The 16214-nt window shown below is 40.9% G+C and overlaps 3 protein-coding genes across 7 annotated transcripts; 2 read left to right on the forward strand and 1 right to left on the reverse strand.

Moving 5' to 3' along the window:
- Positions 1 to 7: 7 nt before the first annotated feature.
- On the forward strand, positions 8 to 8099 carry LOC123498533. 2 transcript variants are annotated; one of them, XM_045245706.1, is made up of 6 exons: positions 8 to 278; positions 832 to 884; positions 1152 to 1454; positions 3063 to 6294; positions 6590 to 6744; positions 7165 to 8099. In XM_045245706.1, the coding sequence occupies exons 2-6, from the start codon at positions 876 to 878 to the stop codon at positions 8038 to 8040; spliced, it is 4575 nt and encodes a 1524-aa protein (XP_045101641.1). In that variant the 5' UTR covers positions 8 to 278; positions 832 to 875; the 3' UTR covers positions 8041 to 8099. The 2 variants fall into 2 exon arrangements, with proteins under 2 accessions (XP_045101641.1, XP_045101642.1); XM_045245707.1 differs by having other exon boundaries at positions 8 to 274.
- Positions 8100 to 8265: 166 nt separating this feature from the next.
- On the reverse strand, positions 8266 to 12895 carry LOC123498534 (lysine--tRNA ligase-like). Of its 4 annotated transcripts, none has more exons than XM_045245709.1 (5): positions 12803 to 12895; positions 11936 to 12084; positions 11308 to 11410; positions 10374 to 10640; positions 8266 to 9915 (listed from the first exon to the last, which is right to left on the reverse strand). In XM_045245709.1, the coding sequence occupies exons 2-5, from the start codon at positions 12061 to 12063 to the stop codon at positions 8596 to 8598; spliced, it is 1818 nt and encodes a 605-aa protein (XP_045101644.1). In that variant the 5' UTR covers positions 12064 to 12084; positions 12803 to 12895; the 3' UTR covers positions 8266 to 8595. The 4 variants fall into 4 exon arrangements, with proteins under 4 accessions (XP_045101644.1, XP_045101643.1, XP_045101645.1 ...); XM_045245708.1 differs by having other exon boundaries at positions 11308 to 11454; positions 11936 to 12096; positions 12803 to 12868; XM_045245710.1 differs by having other exon boundaries at positions 11936 to 12096; positions 12803 to 12866.
- A 293-nt stretch (positions 12896 to 13188) lies between these two features.
- Positions 13189 to 16006, forward strand: LOC123498568 (dynein axonemal assembly factor 6-like). Its single transcript, XM_045245787.1, has 5 exons — positions 13189 to 13237; positions 13464 to 13589; positions 13839 to 13946; positions 14040 to 14149; positions 14283 to 16006. Exons 2-5 carry the CDS (start codon positions 13496 to 13498, stop codon positions 14538 to 14540), a joined length of 570 nt encoding a protein of 189 aa, XP_045101722.1. The 5' UTR covers positions 13189 to 13237; positions 13464 to 13495; the 3' UTR covers positions 14541 to 16006.
- Positions 16007 to 16214: the final 208 nt, after the last annotated feature.

Below are 16214 nucleotides of genomic sequence, written 5' to 3' on the forward strand. Positions count from 1 at the left end.
CTTGAACGCAATTTGTTTACATTGGAGTTGAGAGCGAGAGAGAGAGAGAGAGAGAAAGGGGAAGTTGTATTGGTAGGAAAGCATGCTTCCTGAGACGTAGAAGGGAAATACAGGCGGCAACCAGCGAGTCACCAGTGTAGTGGGGATGAGTGTGATGGTGTCAGAGTGCAGTGGTGGTGTGAATGGCGCCTTGTCTTGAGGCTCCCTGACTGCCTCACTGGAACACCTTCAGGCTCACCAATGCTGCCACGCACTGACTGGGGTGTTCTGATAGGCAGGTGATGAGTGATTGTATATTATCTCGTTAATTAAGCATTCCATTAATACTATCGCCTTGGATATGTGTTCATGAATCCTCCAACTGTTTTAGAAAATTCCTGTCGTAATACATCGTTATTGTGGTTGACAGAATTGACACTGTGTACGTGTTGAAATCACGCATCTTAAAAAATAGGGCAATGCAATACTCATCCTTTTGGTTATTAGACATGTAAATATGTACTCCATTTCATCAGTTTTATTAAATTCATGCTATATATGCCATAATGTAATGGAGGTGTATAAGTATTTGCTTCACAAACAGCCTTCAATAACTAATTAGATTTGTGGACCAAGATTCCACATGTGGATGGTTCATTATTCTCAGTTCACATGCTGTGTGTGTGTGTGTGTGTGTGTGTGTGTGTGTGTGTGTGTGTGTATATATATATATATATATATATATATATATATATATATATATATATATATATATATATATATATATAATGTTGCATCTGCTTAATAGATGTACACTAAATACTGACATCTATTTGTCTTTTTTTCTTTTAGCTGATGCATGTGCAGTTTCTTGAGGTCAACTCTATGACAGGAGAATGAAGCCAGTAAGTTAATATATTTTTAGTAATGTATCATGATGTATTGAGGAAAAAGCCTATCCCAGAGTGACCACATTTCCTGCTGCCCTGCTTATTGCGATGCCTCATTTGGGTTCATATTACTCACATTGCTTCATTTGACCAAAGCATCACACAGATGGATGTAATGTTACAGATTTTTATTTTCTTCACTTTCTTAATAATGTAAACAAAACATAAGACTAATAAATCAAATGACTACATAAAACATATTAAATAAATCATTGCTTTCAGATCCTCCCCAAAGGCAGCGGTGTGCCACAGGTACAGGGGCTCTTTTCTTCCCCTCGGACAACCATCATCCTTGCCCCAGCAGCAGCAGCGCCGGCAGCGGCAGCCTCACCCCTGCCCATGGGGACTTCCTTCTCTAGTCCTCTCATCCTGCCGGCCCCTCCCACTTCCACCATCACTTTAGCTGCCCATCGAGTGCCCCAGCCAACACCTGTCATGCTGCCTCTCACGAAGACCACCACGTCACCCACCAACATTCAGGTGCAGTGTTCCCTTCTGGCACCAAAGAACATCCCTCACAGAATTGTAAGTTCACTCAATATTGAGGCACATTCTTGGCCTGATTCAGCCTCACCATTATGTAATAATGTAACCAATGAACATTTTCTATTAAGGTGAACAAGACTGGATGAAAGATATTATGGAACAAACAAGGCAATTTGTTATTACAATGTGATATAAGTGTGGATGAAATTAAATTTGGAGCAATACCTGAACAGAATAACAGTAAGAATACTTTTACCAAGAAGTGAATGATAAAGAAAGAAATCATATTTGTAAAAAAGAAAGCATAACTACAGGTTGAACCTCCTTAATCTGGTATTCTTTCATCCGGCAACACCTGTAATCCGGCAAAATTTTTGTTTGCCGGAATTTTTGAATTGGCTGGAGTAATTTGCCGGACTGCCACTAGGACGCGGCGGCGCTGTACTGTGTTTTGGAGCCCGGGCATTCTGGGTCAAATTTGGATCAGTACCACGCTGCTGCTCATTGCAAGCACCCCCCCCCCGAGCATAAACATTTTTTCTGTAATATTTGCCCCTAAACATGGCTTCCAAGCGACCAGGAAGTGATAGTGTTGTGTGTGAACCAAAAAAAAAAGTGCAAACATATGACAATATCAGTGCAACAGAAAGTGGACCTATTGAGGAAGCTAGATAAAGGTGTTTCAGTGCGAACCCTATGCCAACAGTACAACATTGGCTCATCAACCGTCAATGATATAAAAAAGCAAAAGAATCAACTTCTCAAGTTTTACAGCGAGTGTGAGAGCAAGAAGAACATGGAGGTTCGTAGAACACTTAAGGAGGGTAATAGTAGTGCTCTCATACAGCGGTTTAAGCTTTGGCGCTCTGATAATGTCCCTGTGTCCGGCGAGATGATAATGGCGCAGGCAAGAATTTTCCATGCTGAACTTAATTTACAACGTGTTTTTCTATATACTTCTTCATGTATATTTTCATGTACAACTATCATATATATCAAAACAGTGTTACAGCTACACTTGTATAATGCAGGGTAAGTATATAGAGGGTGTTTTGGGGACCACGTATAGTTCGGAATTTTCCATGGTCCGGCAAGTCTAAAGGTGCGTCCACATGATCGAACAATGTTCGACGGACAAAATTGTTACCAATTATCAGTGGAAAGCGGAAAGGCTCGCTGATGACGTCAGAAGCGAGCACCAAGTGGTGTACCGGACACTGTCCGTTTTTGCAGCAAGGCCACACACTGACTTAAATGCCTGAGTTACCAATGGACATCACCTTCAAACATTGTCCACCGGTCTTTGCCCTGTGAGCAGAGTTGAAACGGTGGTAAACAACCTCATCTGGTACCACTGGTTGTTGCCAGATCCACTTCCATCGTGTCACTGCTTATGACGTCAACCTGTTTCTCCTGTGATATGGTAAAGATTTTGTCCGTCAAACATTGTTCGATCGTGTGGATGCACCTTAAGGTCCGGTGGTTGCCGGATTTGGGAGGTTCAACCTGTACTACATTATGGTTTTGTACTTTTGGCATGTAACTATGTAAAGAGTCATGGAGGAGAGAAACTTCTAGTATGCTTTGTGTAAGAAATCCTGTAACAAGGCATCTGACCCTTGTGAATTCAGTTAGTTTTATTTTCAGGAACTTCAACAACCAGCTCCTCACTGTTCAAATGGAAGAAGTTCCAAGAGACACCCATCTAAGAAAAATAAAGAAAGAAGGGATGGCAGACAAAGTAAAATTAAATATTCAAATTCTGAAACTCCCATCCTCCCTAAAAGGTGTCAATCAGACCCACAAACTGTGATTCTACTGCCTTCAGCCCCAGGCAAGGCAGTGACCCTCCCCCCCTCAGTGCTGGTCCCCAAGTGTTCTCTTGTGATCACTGATGAAATGCATTCACAGTCTGTCTCCAAGGAGGGAAGAGAAACCAAAAAGAATGATAATAAGGAGCAGACAAAGAAACAGTCAAGCAAAGCGAAGAGAGTAAATGAAGTAAAGTTCCCACAAATTGATAGTGACAAGCTCAATAAAAATTTTGGGAACTCTTCAAAAACCTTGGGGCTGAAATTTTTTAAGAAAAAGTGTGTAGATCACCAAAGCTTTGCAGAGGACGAGACTGGCAAGATAAAACCTTTAGATATTGATGAGGGCGACATAAGAGAAGACTCATCTGTGCCTATAGTAGAAAGTGCAAATCCCCTTTATGTCCCAGAATCATTTATTTTGTCAGCAGAGGGATATTTGAGCCAGTCAGGTCATTTTCCTCATCAGCAAGATGTCCCTCACCACCCTCCACCACCTTATCCACAGGACTCGGTGCTTGGCATCAGTTCTGGTGGTGAGAGCACTGAGGCCCAGCGGGATCCCAACCAGTGCCATAAGGATGCATCAGAACTTGCCATCACCAATTCCAAATTATTCCATGGAAAAAGAAAGAAATGTGAATGGAAACACAAAAGGCATAGTTTTGTGGGGAGAGCTACTAGTATATCAAACAGTGTGTCTGTGCCTGAAACAAGGTCTGATTTCTCCAGTAAAGTTGCTGGTGAAGCTGACAGTCACATAACTCCACTGACATCCTCTTCCCTCTCACCTGAATGTGCTGGGCCATGCACAACACCCAGTTCCTCATCACACCCTCTCAGAACACCATTAGGGAAAACCTCTATGACTGATACAATAACAGTAGTCTCATCCTGCTCCTCATCTGCCTCACAATCTCATTCTCCTCTGGTCAAGAATAGAAATGTAATTCCACCTTTATGTAAACTAGAAACAAATCATAAGGGTCTAACCTTAGAGCAACACACTTCCTCCCATACACCACGTTCTTCCCATGGGGATGCCCAAGATATTCTAATTATACCAGGAAAGTCTTCCCAGAACAAATCCTTTGAACAATCCTACCATTTGTCTGCTGGTTCTGTCGGTGTATGTATAACAGATGTCCCCTCAAGTTATTCTTTACCCTCTGAACTGTCACCTACACAACCTGTTTCTCAAACCTCCTATTGCTCACAAGCATCTGTGGGTACTCACCTGTCACAGTCTCCAGCACCTTCCTTGAGTCATGGCACTAATACCAGCTTTTCCTCTTGTGGTGCCACAACTTATGAGCTCAAATCAGGAGCTACTGCCTTGTGTTCACAGGCCAGTCTCCAGCTCACTCTCAATGCACAGCGGACACAAAGTTCTGCGTCTTCTCATTTGGACGAGTGTGATCAAACAACAGGAACTGCTTTTCACTTCCAGTCACCACAGAGCAGCACAAGTTTGCATTCAGTTTTGCCTAGCCATTCCTCCGTCCCGGGTTCTGTGACAAATTCTGACACCACAGCCTCATGTCCTTATATACCATCTGAGGATCAGGCATTCATCCACAAAGTTGGTTCTCATTCATCTTCATATACAGATTCCACACAGCCAAACTCTTTTGCACAGTCTCTTCAGCCTGCACCATTCATGGATCCATCTCATCTCAATTCTTATTCACAATCTTCTCAGCCAAAGTTAATTACTAAGCCTCCACATTCACCATATACACCCTCGCATCAGCTGCCATCATACACACAGTCTTCATCATTGTCTCACTCACCATCAACACAGGCAGTTATAAATACTGTGGCTGATCATTCCACTCATGCTCACTCATCTTCATTAGTTGCACATGTACAGTCTTCTTCTCAAGGCTCACGCATGGAGGAGCCACATCCAGACCCATGTCTTCACACAGAACATGCACCTTATCTCCAACCAACACAACCCCTTTCATTATGTGGAGAGAGTCAGCATGGGAAACCTGTCTCTAATCATCACTCTCCACAAGAGGTGTCCTTCCCCTCTGAGTACACCTCCTCTTATCCTTCACCACAGGCAGGGTCACACTCTCAGCCCTCAGTGGAGAACTTGCCAGCAATAGCCATGTTTAAGGATAGTTCACAATCTCCAGTTCTTCCTATGTATGCTGCTTCCCATGATGTGTCTGCATCTCAGTGTTATCCCAATTCTTCCAACATACCTTATGCTTCTCAACAGACAAGTATTCATGATCCACATTATTACAGCTTGGGTAGATTTAAAGTATCATCATCTTCAGTAGATGTTAGTTCTCATTTTATCTTGGAAAAGTCCATGAACCCACCATCTTATGAAGCACACATTCAGAATGCTGCATCATATATTGCCTCAGAAAGCAAAGAACAAGTAACTCAGGATAGTTCACAGAACAGCCATCATCAAACATCTCCCACAAATTACTCATTGTCTTGTCAAATTGTACAAACTCAAGGAACCCAGCCCCTACATGAAGATGCAAAAAAAGCTGCTTGTTCATCCCCCTCTCCTCTTCTGTCACTGACTTCCTCTCCAAGATATGCATACAGCCAACAGTTGAGTCATGAGGATCCACACATAGAGCATTCCATCATAGCAGACATAGCTCAAGGAACTTATGATTATGACATTGAAGAACCATCACAGACCTACCTTCCACCCACTGCCTCTGATACACAGATTGCCCTCCATGCTGAAAGTCAAGCTTCTGGCACTGTAGAGTACAGTGCCAGCCACAATCTCAGTGAGAATCATAGCAGCAGCATCCACATTACTTCAAATTGTGTGCAAAACAATGATCAGGCAAGAATGCAAAGCTCCCATGGCAGAGTGCTTGTATATCCACTGGCCAGACATGAATCCATCTATAAGAACAGTGATCAAGATGACTTGGGTCTCTCAAGTTGGAACAGTAATGCCCAAAGTGCAGGACACACTGAGAACCTGAGGATTGAGAAGCTTCTGTTCATACCTCACTCTGAGCAAACCTGCTTCTATATGAAAAAGGAGTCATTAAAAGACTTGCCAGGTGATCCAGGTAAGGATTATTTCTTGGTATTATAACAATTTGTACCATCAGTAGGAATTTATATTTGGTGCTACATTGAGTAGTCACCACATACCAGTTCAAGTAGCAAATTTAAATTGCTTCTTCAGACTATATTTTAATTTTTTTTTTCTTTTCATTCTCCAATACCATTCTGTTTCCATAGCTAAAGAATAGGAGTGCATCAAGTGTGGCAGAGATGCTAAGAACTGTGGACTGCTGAACACAGTCTCTTCTCAGCACAGATGTATGTATTTGTTACATATAATGCTTATTGCCATTCCAGGCTTGCACTTAAGCAAAGATGACATGCTGAAAAAGTTTTGGATTGAAGAGGATGAACCAATTGCAGAAGAGATTGTGTCATCACTTGTAAACAAGCTTCCTGCTCCACAAACTCCTCCATCAAAACAAAAGAAACCCAGACAAATGTTGTGTCAGGTAAAGCTTTATATTAGTAATTAATTTCTCTCTCTCTCTCTCTCTCTCTCTCTCATTGAATAAATGTGTAATGGCCAGTATCTGTTCATAGCTTTTGTCAAAAGTAGCTTGAATAGTAATGCTATGTTTCTGTACTCCAATGTATAAAATATCTGTATAACATTGATGAAAACTGATGTTCAAGTGTATGTTCATCACAACACATTGTGAAAATCATAGTCATTGTTGTGCTCAGATTTCATCCATTTCTGCAGTTTTTAAATCACCAATATTATTTTGCAATTAGGGATTAACATATTAGTTCAATCTTTGTCACAGATCATTGTTTATCAAGCTACATGGCCATACACTAGTTGTAGTGACTAGTTTGCTGGAGTAAGTATAAGTGTCATTTGCCTCATCAGTTAATATTTTTTCCAGATTTGTGGTAAAATGCTGAAAGGTCGCAACAGCCTGAGGTGTCACCTCAACAGCCACCACAACATACAGCCACACTCCTGCCCAACCTGCGGCAAAAGCTTCACCAACCGCAGTGTTCTGGTGGAGCACCTCCGCATACACTCTGGAGAGACTCCTTACATGTGCAGCCTGTGCAGTGCAGCTTTCAAGACACGCTCAGGCCTCCTGAGACATGGGAGTATGCACACCACAGCCCGGCCACACGAATGTTCCATGTGCTCCAAGAAATTCAAAACCAAATTAGTGCTACAGCAACACATGAAGCTTCATCTAACAGATGTATTTACCTGTTCAGAATGTGGAAAGACATTTGAGAGACGAAAGTCACTGGCGGTTCACAAAGCATTCCACCATCACAAGACTCAGAGGTTCACCTGCCCGTACTGTTCCAAAGGATACCACTTTCGAACCTTGCTGAACCAACACATGCAGCTCCACTCCAATGTCCAGAAGCATGTCTGCTCCGTGTGTGGGAAAGCCTTTGTTTGGCGGAGTGGCTTGGCTGCTCACATGAAAACTCACTCAACTAACCGTCCAAAGTGTGATATCTGTGATATGCGTTTTGCCTCAGAGAAAAGGCTCAAGTCACATTACCGCCAACACAACAATCCCAAACCCCACCAATGTAAAGTGTGTGGTAGGTGTTTCTCCCATGCATATCTCTTAGCGTCTCATTCGTTAATACACCAAGAGAATAAGGAGTATGTATGCCAAAAGTGTGATATTGTATTTACCAATGCAAAGAAGTTTAGAAAACATTTAGTGACTCATAAAAAAGAAGAACCAAGAATTTGCAGACTATCTGGTACTGTTGAAGCAACAAAACCAGTTTTATGATACATGTAGACTTGTTGTTTCAAAACATGTATTACTGAAAATATACCAGTGTTTAATACTAACTTATTTTGGATATCCACAACAAAGTCTGAAATGAATAATACATGTATGTACATCAGGATGCTTCTCTTGTAAAGGGAGCGATCAGCTCATATATATACCTCTATGCAATAATGCACTTCCAAAATACATAAAGGCAACGAGGTTAGAATAAAAGTTCATAAAATTTGAAGAAATTAATATATAATTAATGGACAGCAAGATGCAGAGGTGTTTTTAAAATGACCCCAAGTAAAAATTACTTTAATCAGTCTTTGAAAGATACCACCACAAGCCAAAATTCAAACCTCTCAATGTATAACAATTTGTAGGTCTCAAATTTAAAGTAGTGACCCTACAGTACTAGTATTAAGTACTGGATCCCCCGCTAGGAAGTCCAATACTTATGATTAGCACTGTAGATTCCACGACTTGTCCTGATCAGAGAAAACGAAGACGCCCAAGATAATTTTGAACCGGTAACACTTTGGTAGCAGGACAACTTCTAAGCAAATACTATGATACAGGCTGATTCTCCTTGTTGCTGTCATCTTCGGAGGCCTTTTTCTGTTGCTCTGGTCTCATTGCTGGGAAGAACAACACTTCCTTGATGTTATAAGAGTTAGTGAGGAACATGCTCAGCCTGTCTATGCCCATTCCAAAGCCTCCCGTGGGAGGCAGACCATATTCAAGAGCTGTACAGAAGTTTTCATCAATCATCTGGGCTTCATCATCACCTGCCATTTTATCTTGTGCTTGCTGTGTGAATCTGGCCCTCTGGTCCAGTGGATCATTCAACTCTGTGTATGCATTAACAATCTCTTTCTTGGCCACAAAAAGTTCAAATCTCTCTGTGAGTCCTTTAATGGAACGATGGTACTTGGCAAGGGGACTCATGACTTGTGGGTGGTCCATGATAAATGTTGGATTGATACACTGCTCCTCCAGAAAATCGCCAACCAGCTTATCAAGGAGCCGAGCAGAGGTACGTGGGGGAGGACACTCCACCTCGTGTTTTTCACAAAGGTCACTGAGGAACTTGCGGGCCTCTTCTGTGGTGAGCTTTTCAGGTTCAGGAAGTTTGGTGCCAAGAACTTTTTCCAGCTCTGGGAACATGTACATTCTCTTGTAGGGAGGCTTGAAGTCAATCTCCCACTCCTCACCTTCTGGTCCTTGTGGTTGGAGTTTCACCTTGTATGTCCCAAATATGTGATACACCATGCCAGACAACAGCTTTTCGGTGATTTCTATGAGGTCATTGTAATCTGCATAGGCCATGTAGAACTCCAGCGTTGTAAACTCTGGGTTGTGGGTCAGATCAATGCCTTCATTTCTGAACTGCTTCCCTATTTCATAAACCCTGTCAATGCCACCCACAATGAGCATTTTGAGGTAAAGCTCAGGGGCCACTCTGAGGTACAGGTCTTGATTCAGTTCATTGTGGTGAGTGATGAAGGGCTTGGCAGTGGCTCCTCCAGCAATTAAACTCATCATAGGAGTCTCCACCTCCAAGAACCCCATGTCATCAAAGAATTTCCGCAGGTATGACACAATATTAGCACGCACTATGAACTTCTTACGAATGTCGGAGTTGATAATAAGATCAAGATATCGCTGGCGGTACCTGGTCTCTTGATCTTTTACACCAAAGTGGAGGTGGGGAAGCATGTGAAGGCAGGGAGCCAAAACCTGTATCTTAGTAGGTCGAATAGATAACTCCCCAGTCTTAGTCCTCAGAGCAATGCCTTTCACCCCTAGAATATCCCCACGCCGTATTTTGTCACAGTCCTCATAGAAGGCAGCCTCACTTTCATAGAATTTCAAGTTTGCCATTACCTATAGAAAGAAAAAGAAGGAATTAAATGTAAATAGGAGACAAGAATAAGATTATAGTAGATCAAGAATTAAAATTGTAATGAAAAGAAGTGAAGAACAAGAAAGCACAGGAGAAAACGATGAACAGGAAGACTGACATAGCAAGAATAATACATAAAAAACAAAGCGAGTTTTCCTCGACAGACTTTAAGGAACAGATAACTAGGCTTCAGGTGTGACTGCATTGGAGATAAGAGTAACTGAGAGCACAAGCAAAAATAATTAAAGTAGGCTGCACTGACAGCAAGCAAATGGTAAAAAGTTAACACTCATTTTCCCTTTTTAGTTTTCATAAATCTTTTTAAGTTCTGTCTTTTCCACCCTGATTTATGCATACTAGCTACCCTTTTCTTGAGTAATCAACAAAGTGGACATCTAGAAATACACAAATGAAGACAAAACACTACCACCATCATTACCTGTAATTTGACATTCTCTCCTCTGAGGTCATAGAACCGTAGCTTCTGACTACTCTCTCGGATGGCGTGAACTCTTCCAGACACAGTCACCTCTTCCTGGCTCTCCTTCTCCTGCGTCAAGGTCTGGTAGGTCTCCAAAAATTCAGTTAATGAGGTGCTCACATGGAATTTGTGAGGATAAACAGTGTGCCCGGCATCCTTCAACTGCTGCACATATTGAGTCCTTAATTTCAGGTATTCATTCGGACTGACATCCTCTTCATTTGCCTGCAAACCACCAAGGAAGAGATAATTAATGATATCTGGATGAATTATGACCTTTCTTACATTGATTACATTGGAAACATTTAAAATGAAACACAAGAAAAATAACTATCCTTGAGAAAAACATGAGATTACACTATCTCTGCACAGAACCACAAACACAAAATTGCATATCAATGTAGAAAACTATACAAAATTATATGAAAAACATAAATATCAATGGAAATGTTTTGTCTGAAAAGTCAATGAAGAAAACATTTCCTTAAAATGATAACCAATGACATGATAATTCCAATCCTTGTGCAATACCAGAGATAAAATTACAATTCTTTGAGAACACCTTGTACCTACGGTCCTACAGTATTTACAGCAGTTAAAGAGTGAAGCAAACCAAATTCATCCTGTTTCCAACCAACTCAGGATTAAATCTCAGAACTTCCAAGTAATGAGGTGAGCTTAACCACTGTTCATTGTAGCTAATGAGATGCAATGGAATACATGACAATGAACATGATTTGTTCCAATGTAGCATTACTCTCTCTCTCTATGATGAACATGAATCTACATCAACTAATAATTACCAAAACTTTTATGACAAACACACACACATGAGTGTCCCCACATTTTATACAAGGAACAGTCCTACGAGTCACTGGTGTTTGAGTCTTACCTTTGGCTTGGCTGTGGCTGCTGGGGTGGGCTTGGCTCGAGCTGCCTCCTTTTCAGCCTTCTCTTGTGCCTTCTTCTCTGCTTTCTGCCTCCTTTTCAGTTCACTGTAGACACATTTGCTAATTAGTGCTTCTGACACTATTAAAAACTGGAAAGGGTAAAAAATAAAGACAACATTCAACCATCAAGAGATGCCTCATTACAGGGAACTTTGAAAGCAGGTGTGTGAAACATGTGCAGCAAAATCTACATATAAGACAGTTCTAACTGAAATATTTGTTTCATTTGACCCTGAATGGTCCACACGTATATATATGCTTCTTAACTTATCCTGTATATACACAGAGCATGACACAAGAAAGAAATGAATGCATCAATCAAATAGTCATGCAAGCTTCTCACAGGGAGGTATCAATGTTACAGTAAAACAGCAAAGCCTGTGATGAGGGATGCTTTGCATTTCACAACTATTATTTCAGAGGATATATCATACATTGAACGTTGTATAATCATGTATAAGTCATTGATCTGTATACAATGTATCTCATGGTATTTCCTGATGCTATAAACTTTCTTTCATCTCAGTATGGAACATACAGATTTTGCTGCCTTTTTCATGTTTCCCTCACCTGCTCCTGGTGTATGTGAGAGACAGTGGCCTGGCAGTGTTGAGGCAGAGCCGTCCGTCCCCCGCTAATACCTGGCCACACCCAGGGCCAGCCGCCCTCCACACACCTTGGAGAAGCCGCACACTCATCCCTCACCACCTTGCTTTCACCTAAAACACACACTGCTCACTTCACTGGTGCACTACATGCTGCCTGGCCTGATGCACCACTTCAAGGCTGAAGCACCATCAGGCCGTCAGTCTCCATGTGTAGTTCATAGTTCAATGAAAAACATATCTTATTATCTACGAATTTCATAAAATTTACTTAGCCAGTAGTAACTTAACCTCTTGCTGTCTGGATACATATGGCTTAAAATGTTCCTTCTTTTCGTAATGAAATTATGAAATCGCTGATCTCAGCGTACCTAGAGTATGAGGTTTGTATTGCTTTATATAAGATGCGTGAATTATATACATGACTGGAACCCCAAACAGACCCCACCTAACTCTCTGGGGTCCGTATTGGGAGGTCCGCCAGGTCAGGAATGAAGGGAACATCTGTCAAGCGATCGCCGACCACTTGCCTCAACACAGCCCCTCACCATCACACAATCCCTACACCTGCTGCCCAGTCATCACCATGGCCTCACTAGTACCCCAGCCCAGGTGTACACGAGGGCCAGCATGGGGTGTGGGGAATGTCACACCTGGCCATGCATGACACCACACTGGCCACATTCCCGCATGAGGCTCCACATGACACTCACCCTCTCATTACACGCCCACACACCCTTAATGTATACCACAGTGACTTTATGTTGCTGGAGATTACCAATGGCACGAGTCTTAAAGGTATTGGAGAGTCATGTGTGTAATAAATGCTCACTTTTTGGAAAGCTTTTCCCCGGCCACGTCCGCCATGCTTGCCGCCTTCTCTATGTGTGTACTGTGTGTCTGAATGCTGTCATTCAGCCTTTCATACAGAACATTACCTGTCTTATATAACTCAAGCTAACTTTATGTACCGAAAAATAGAGCATAGTAATTAATCAATGTAACTAAACTATCACATATTATAGTTTTCCATGGTATCTCAATAAGTATTCCCTAAGATAGGTATGATGCAAATGTTTCATCATGTTTCACAGCCTAACGCGGAAAGAAATTTGCACACTCTATGAAACACAATCATATATTTTTTTCTTTTCTTTTCTAAAACCGCATCAAATCTATGAATGACGAGAGATCTGTTTTTCGGGCCACTTTCGCTGGCGCGGGTCGGTGCCCGGGTTGCCATGGTGACGGCGACGCCATCCTTGATGTAGGTCACTAAACTTCCCTTCTTACCCATCACTGTTCTGGTCAAAGTATCAATCTAAGTTGTAAAGTGAATGCATATGTTGTCCTGTATGTGACTAACCTTCCATGAAACTAAGCAGTAGCCTGGTTTAGAAAAAATAGCATACACCCAGCCAGCCTGGCGGAGCGAGTGGCCATGGTACGTACAACCATGCATTATTACATATGTTTTTTTCCTTTCCTCCCAGAAGAGTGTGATGAGTTCCGGTGGGCGGCAAGTATGAGCGCAAGTGAACTGGACGTGCAGGCACTGGCTGCCCTCCTCTATCCTCCCGGTGAAGAGGAAGAGGAGGAGGAGCGAAGCCCTACAAAAAGTATTGAATCTTAATTATAGCCTATGTATGAAAGTGTATGAAGTCTGTACCAATCACTTAATATGGTATACATGAGTGTGTGTGTGTGTGTGTGTGTGTATATATATATATATATATATATATATATATATATATATATATATATATATATATATATATATATATATATATATATATATATATATATATATATATATATATATATATATATATACTTGCATGCATTTTCATTGACTTGATCCCTTCCAGGTGTTACTCCTGCTGACCTGGGAAGTAATTCCTTCAAAGTGAGGCAAGGCCAACATGTCAAACAGCCTGCCACTGACATGTCTGGATCCTCATCCATGTCCCATGAGGGTAAGCCTCCACTGCCACACACCTGCACTACACATTGTAGATATCTGGTGAGGCTGATAATAATTATAAATATATAATATATTGTTTCTTTAGATACATGGAAGGAAGCACTGGATGACATTGGTATCAGTGATCCTCGCCCCCAGCCACAGTATGAGGTGACCTTCAGGGAGCGAGTCACTCCCAGCCAAGTGTGTCTTCCGGTGTGTATATCATCGCAGCCACAGAACCATTAATCATTTCATCCCAGTGCGATATCTGTCTTGGGGAGGTTTTTAAGTAATATCCTTTGGTATCCTTCTCAAGTCAGAACAATACCCTTCAATACTGTTTCAGATCAGCATGGGGAATGCAGGTGAAGAAGATGTAGTAGTTCGTGTTGAGCTGCCTGGGGAGCTTTTGACTGAAGTCACTCTGGAGGTTACATCCACAACTCTGAACTTGACTTCTCCCACGTACCACCTCCATCTACCACTTCCCCGTCCAGTCAATCAGCGCAAAGGAGTGGCAACCTGGGACCCAACAGCACACACTCTTGTTGTCACCCTCCCAACAGTACACTCTACATCACTCCTTCAACCATCCACTAAATAATTACAATCCATCCCAAACAAAGATGAGTCTATCCATCCACATGAAATCAGCAATGAAGCTGCTGTTGTACCATCTAAATGCCAAGTATGTACATAATACTTATAGACATTGTAAGTAGAGTAATGTGATTCTGCTCTGCAAAAAATAATGTGACAAATATATGTATAGTATCATTTCAAAAGTTTACAATAATAGTAATACTAGATATATGCAAAATATTGAAAATAATAGTAATGATACATAGTCTTGAAGTATATTTTACTTTATTTCAACAAAGAAGCAAGAAATCACGAAACATGTAATATATTCTACAATTACTCTTATCACTATTACAAAGTTCTGAAAGACTCCTTGAGTAAGATATTAATTGTCAATGTTATTTGATACAGAGTTGAGCATTCGCCAAACTATGTCATTATGCTTCACTGATATGCATCATAAGCTTCATCTTGACAGATATTTGAACTTGATTTCTTTGTGCATGGGTAGTACTGCAGTACCATCTTAGATAGCTTCCCTAGAGGCAGCATGGAGGGCTCAGGTAGGTATTAATGTATGGATTTTTCAAATCATACAGTAGCTCTAAAAATAGGAAGAGTGGTTTCCTTGTAAGATTATGTTTAAATTTAATTGGTGTTGTATGATTCAAGTTCAAGCTTGATCCTGCAAATGTTGATGTCACTGAACTGAAATATGACATCCTGTCCACAAATAGTCTCACCACCTTTACTTGACCAACTGGAACACTGTTCTATAAAATCATTTATACTTGACAATTAAGTTTAGACTTTTAACCAGGTAACATATTAGTACTGTTGATAATCTTTGATAGGTCCGAGTGTTAAAAAATCACATCTTTCATTCACCATGAAGAAGGTAAGTTATCTATGTCTCTAAATTCAGGGACATTGTTGTCTAATACAGGAGACTGAAGCTACAGTGGCTTTTTGTAACATGGTGGTTTCCATTCCTAAGCAGAAAAAGGCAGTCTTCTAGGGATTCATATGGCACCAGGCACACCACCTGCCTATTAAGAGTTACAGTACATTCAAATGTCAATGGGCATTGCAATGGAAAGGTAGGCATTCACAATACATGCAGAACACTGCTATGATAAGGATTGTCCATACATCCTTCATTCTACAACATTCAGCTAACTTATCATAAACCACTCTCAATTAATTTGATGATTGTTTGCTGTGAATATGGCACATAAAAGAAGAATGCACATTTCTAATATTTACATAAACAGATGGAAGAAATGTCCCATTGTGAGTACTACTATGTTAATTTTTAACACTTACCTAAATCAAACCAAAAATAAAAGCCGAGACGAAGAACACCTTGTTCGGTCTGTTTGAGGTCTGATAGAAGATACCCAACTATCACCAAGATAGTCTGTTTAACACTCTGAGGAATGATGTGTCTGTCTGCAACATTACTTGGAAACATGTTTACTTTTATAATAGAGCATTATGGTTGTATGTATATACAAGTGGATGTTGTGTATGTGTGCTTAGTACATAATTACATACATGGTTGTTGTTTATTGTTTGTACATTATAAGAGATTCTTCTTGTTAAATAAGTATTATTGACTGTTGCTTGATATGTATGTGCAATGATTACTGTTCTTGTTGTGCAATGTCTATACATTTACCAAATATATTCTTAG

The sequence above is a fragment of the Portunus trituberculatus genome, chromosome 48 (genome assembly GCF_017591435.1).
Source record: "Portunus trituberculatus isolate SZX2019 chromosome 48, ASM1759143v1, whole genome shotgun sequence".
NCBI classification, from domain to species: Eukaryota; Metazoa; Arthropoda; class Malacostraca; order Decapoda; family Portunidae; genus Portunus; species Portunus trituberculatus.

What these genes read in the sequence shown, in the direction of transcription:
- LOC123498533 (XM_045245706.1), top strand. An exon ending in AGACTTGCCAGGTGATCCAG is followed by an intron (nt 6,295 to 6,589) that starts GTAAGGATTATT and finishes TTGCCATTCCAG; the next exon opens with GCTTGCACTTAAGCAAAGAT. An exon ending in CCAGACAAATGTTGTGTCAG is followed by an intron (nt 6,745 to 7,164) that starts GTAAAGCTTTAT and finishes TATTTTTTCCAG; the next exon opens with ATTTGTGGTAAAATGCTGAA.
- LOC123498568 (XM_045245787.1), top strand. Translation starts at nt 13,496, where the DNA reads ATGAGCGCAAGTGAACTGGACGTGCAGGCACTGGCTGCCCTCCTCTAT. An exon ending in GGAGCGAAGCCCTACAAAAA is followed by an intron (nt 13,590 to 13,838) that starts GTATTGAATCTT and finishes GATCCCTTCCAG; the next exon opens with GTGTTACTCCTGCTGACCTG. An exon ending in CTCATCCATGTCCCATGAGG is followed by an intron (nt 13,947 to 14,039) that starts GTAAGCCTCCAC and finishes TTGTTTCTTTAG; the next exon opens with ATACATGGAAGGAAGCACTG.
- LOC123498534 (XM_045245708.1), bottom strand. An exon ending in CTCACATACACCAGGAGCAG is followed by an intron (nt 11,455 to 11,935) that starts GTGAGGGAAACA and finishes TACCCTTTCCAG; the next exon opens with TTTTTAATAGTGTCAGAAGC. An exon ending in CAGCCACAGCCAAGCCAAAG is followed by an intron (nt 10,641 to 11,307) that starts GTAAGACTCAAA and finishes GGTGGTTTGCAG; the next exon opens with GCAAATGAAGAGGATGTCAG.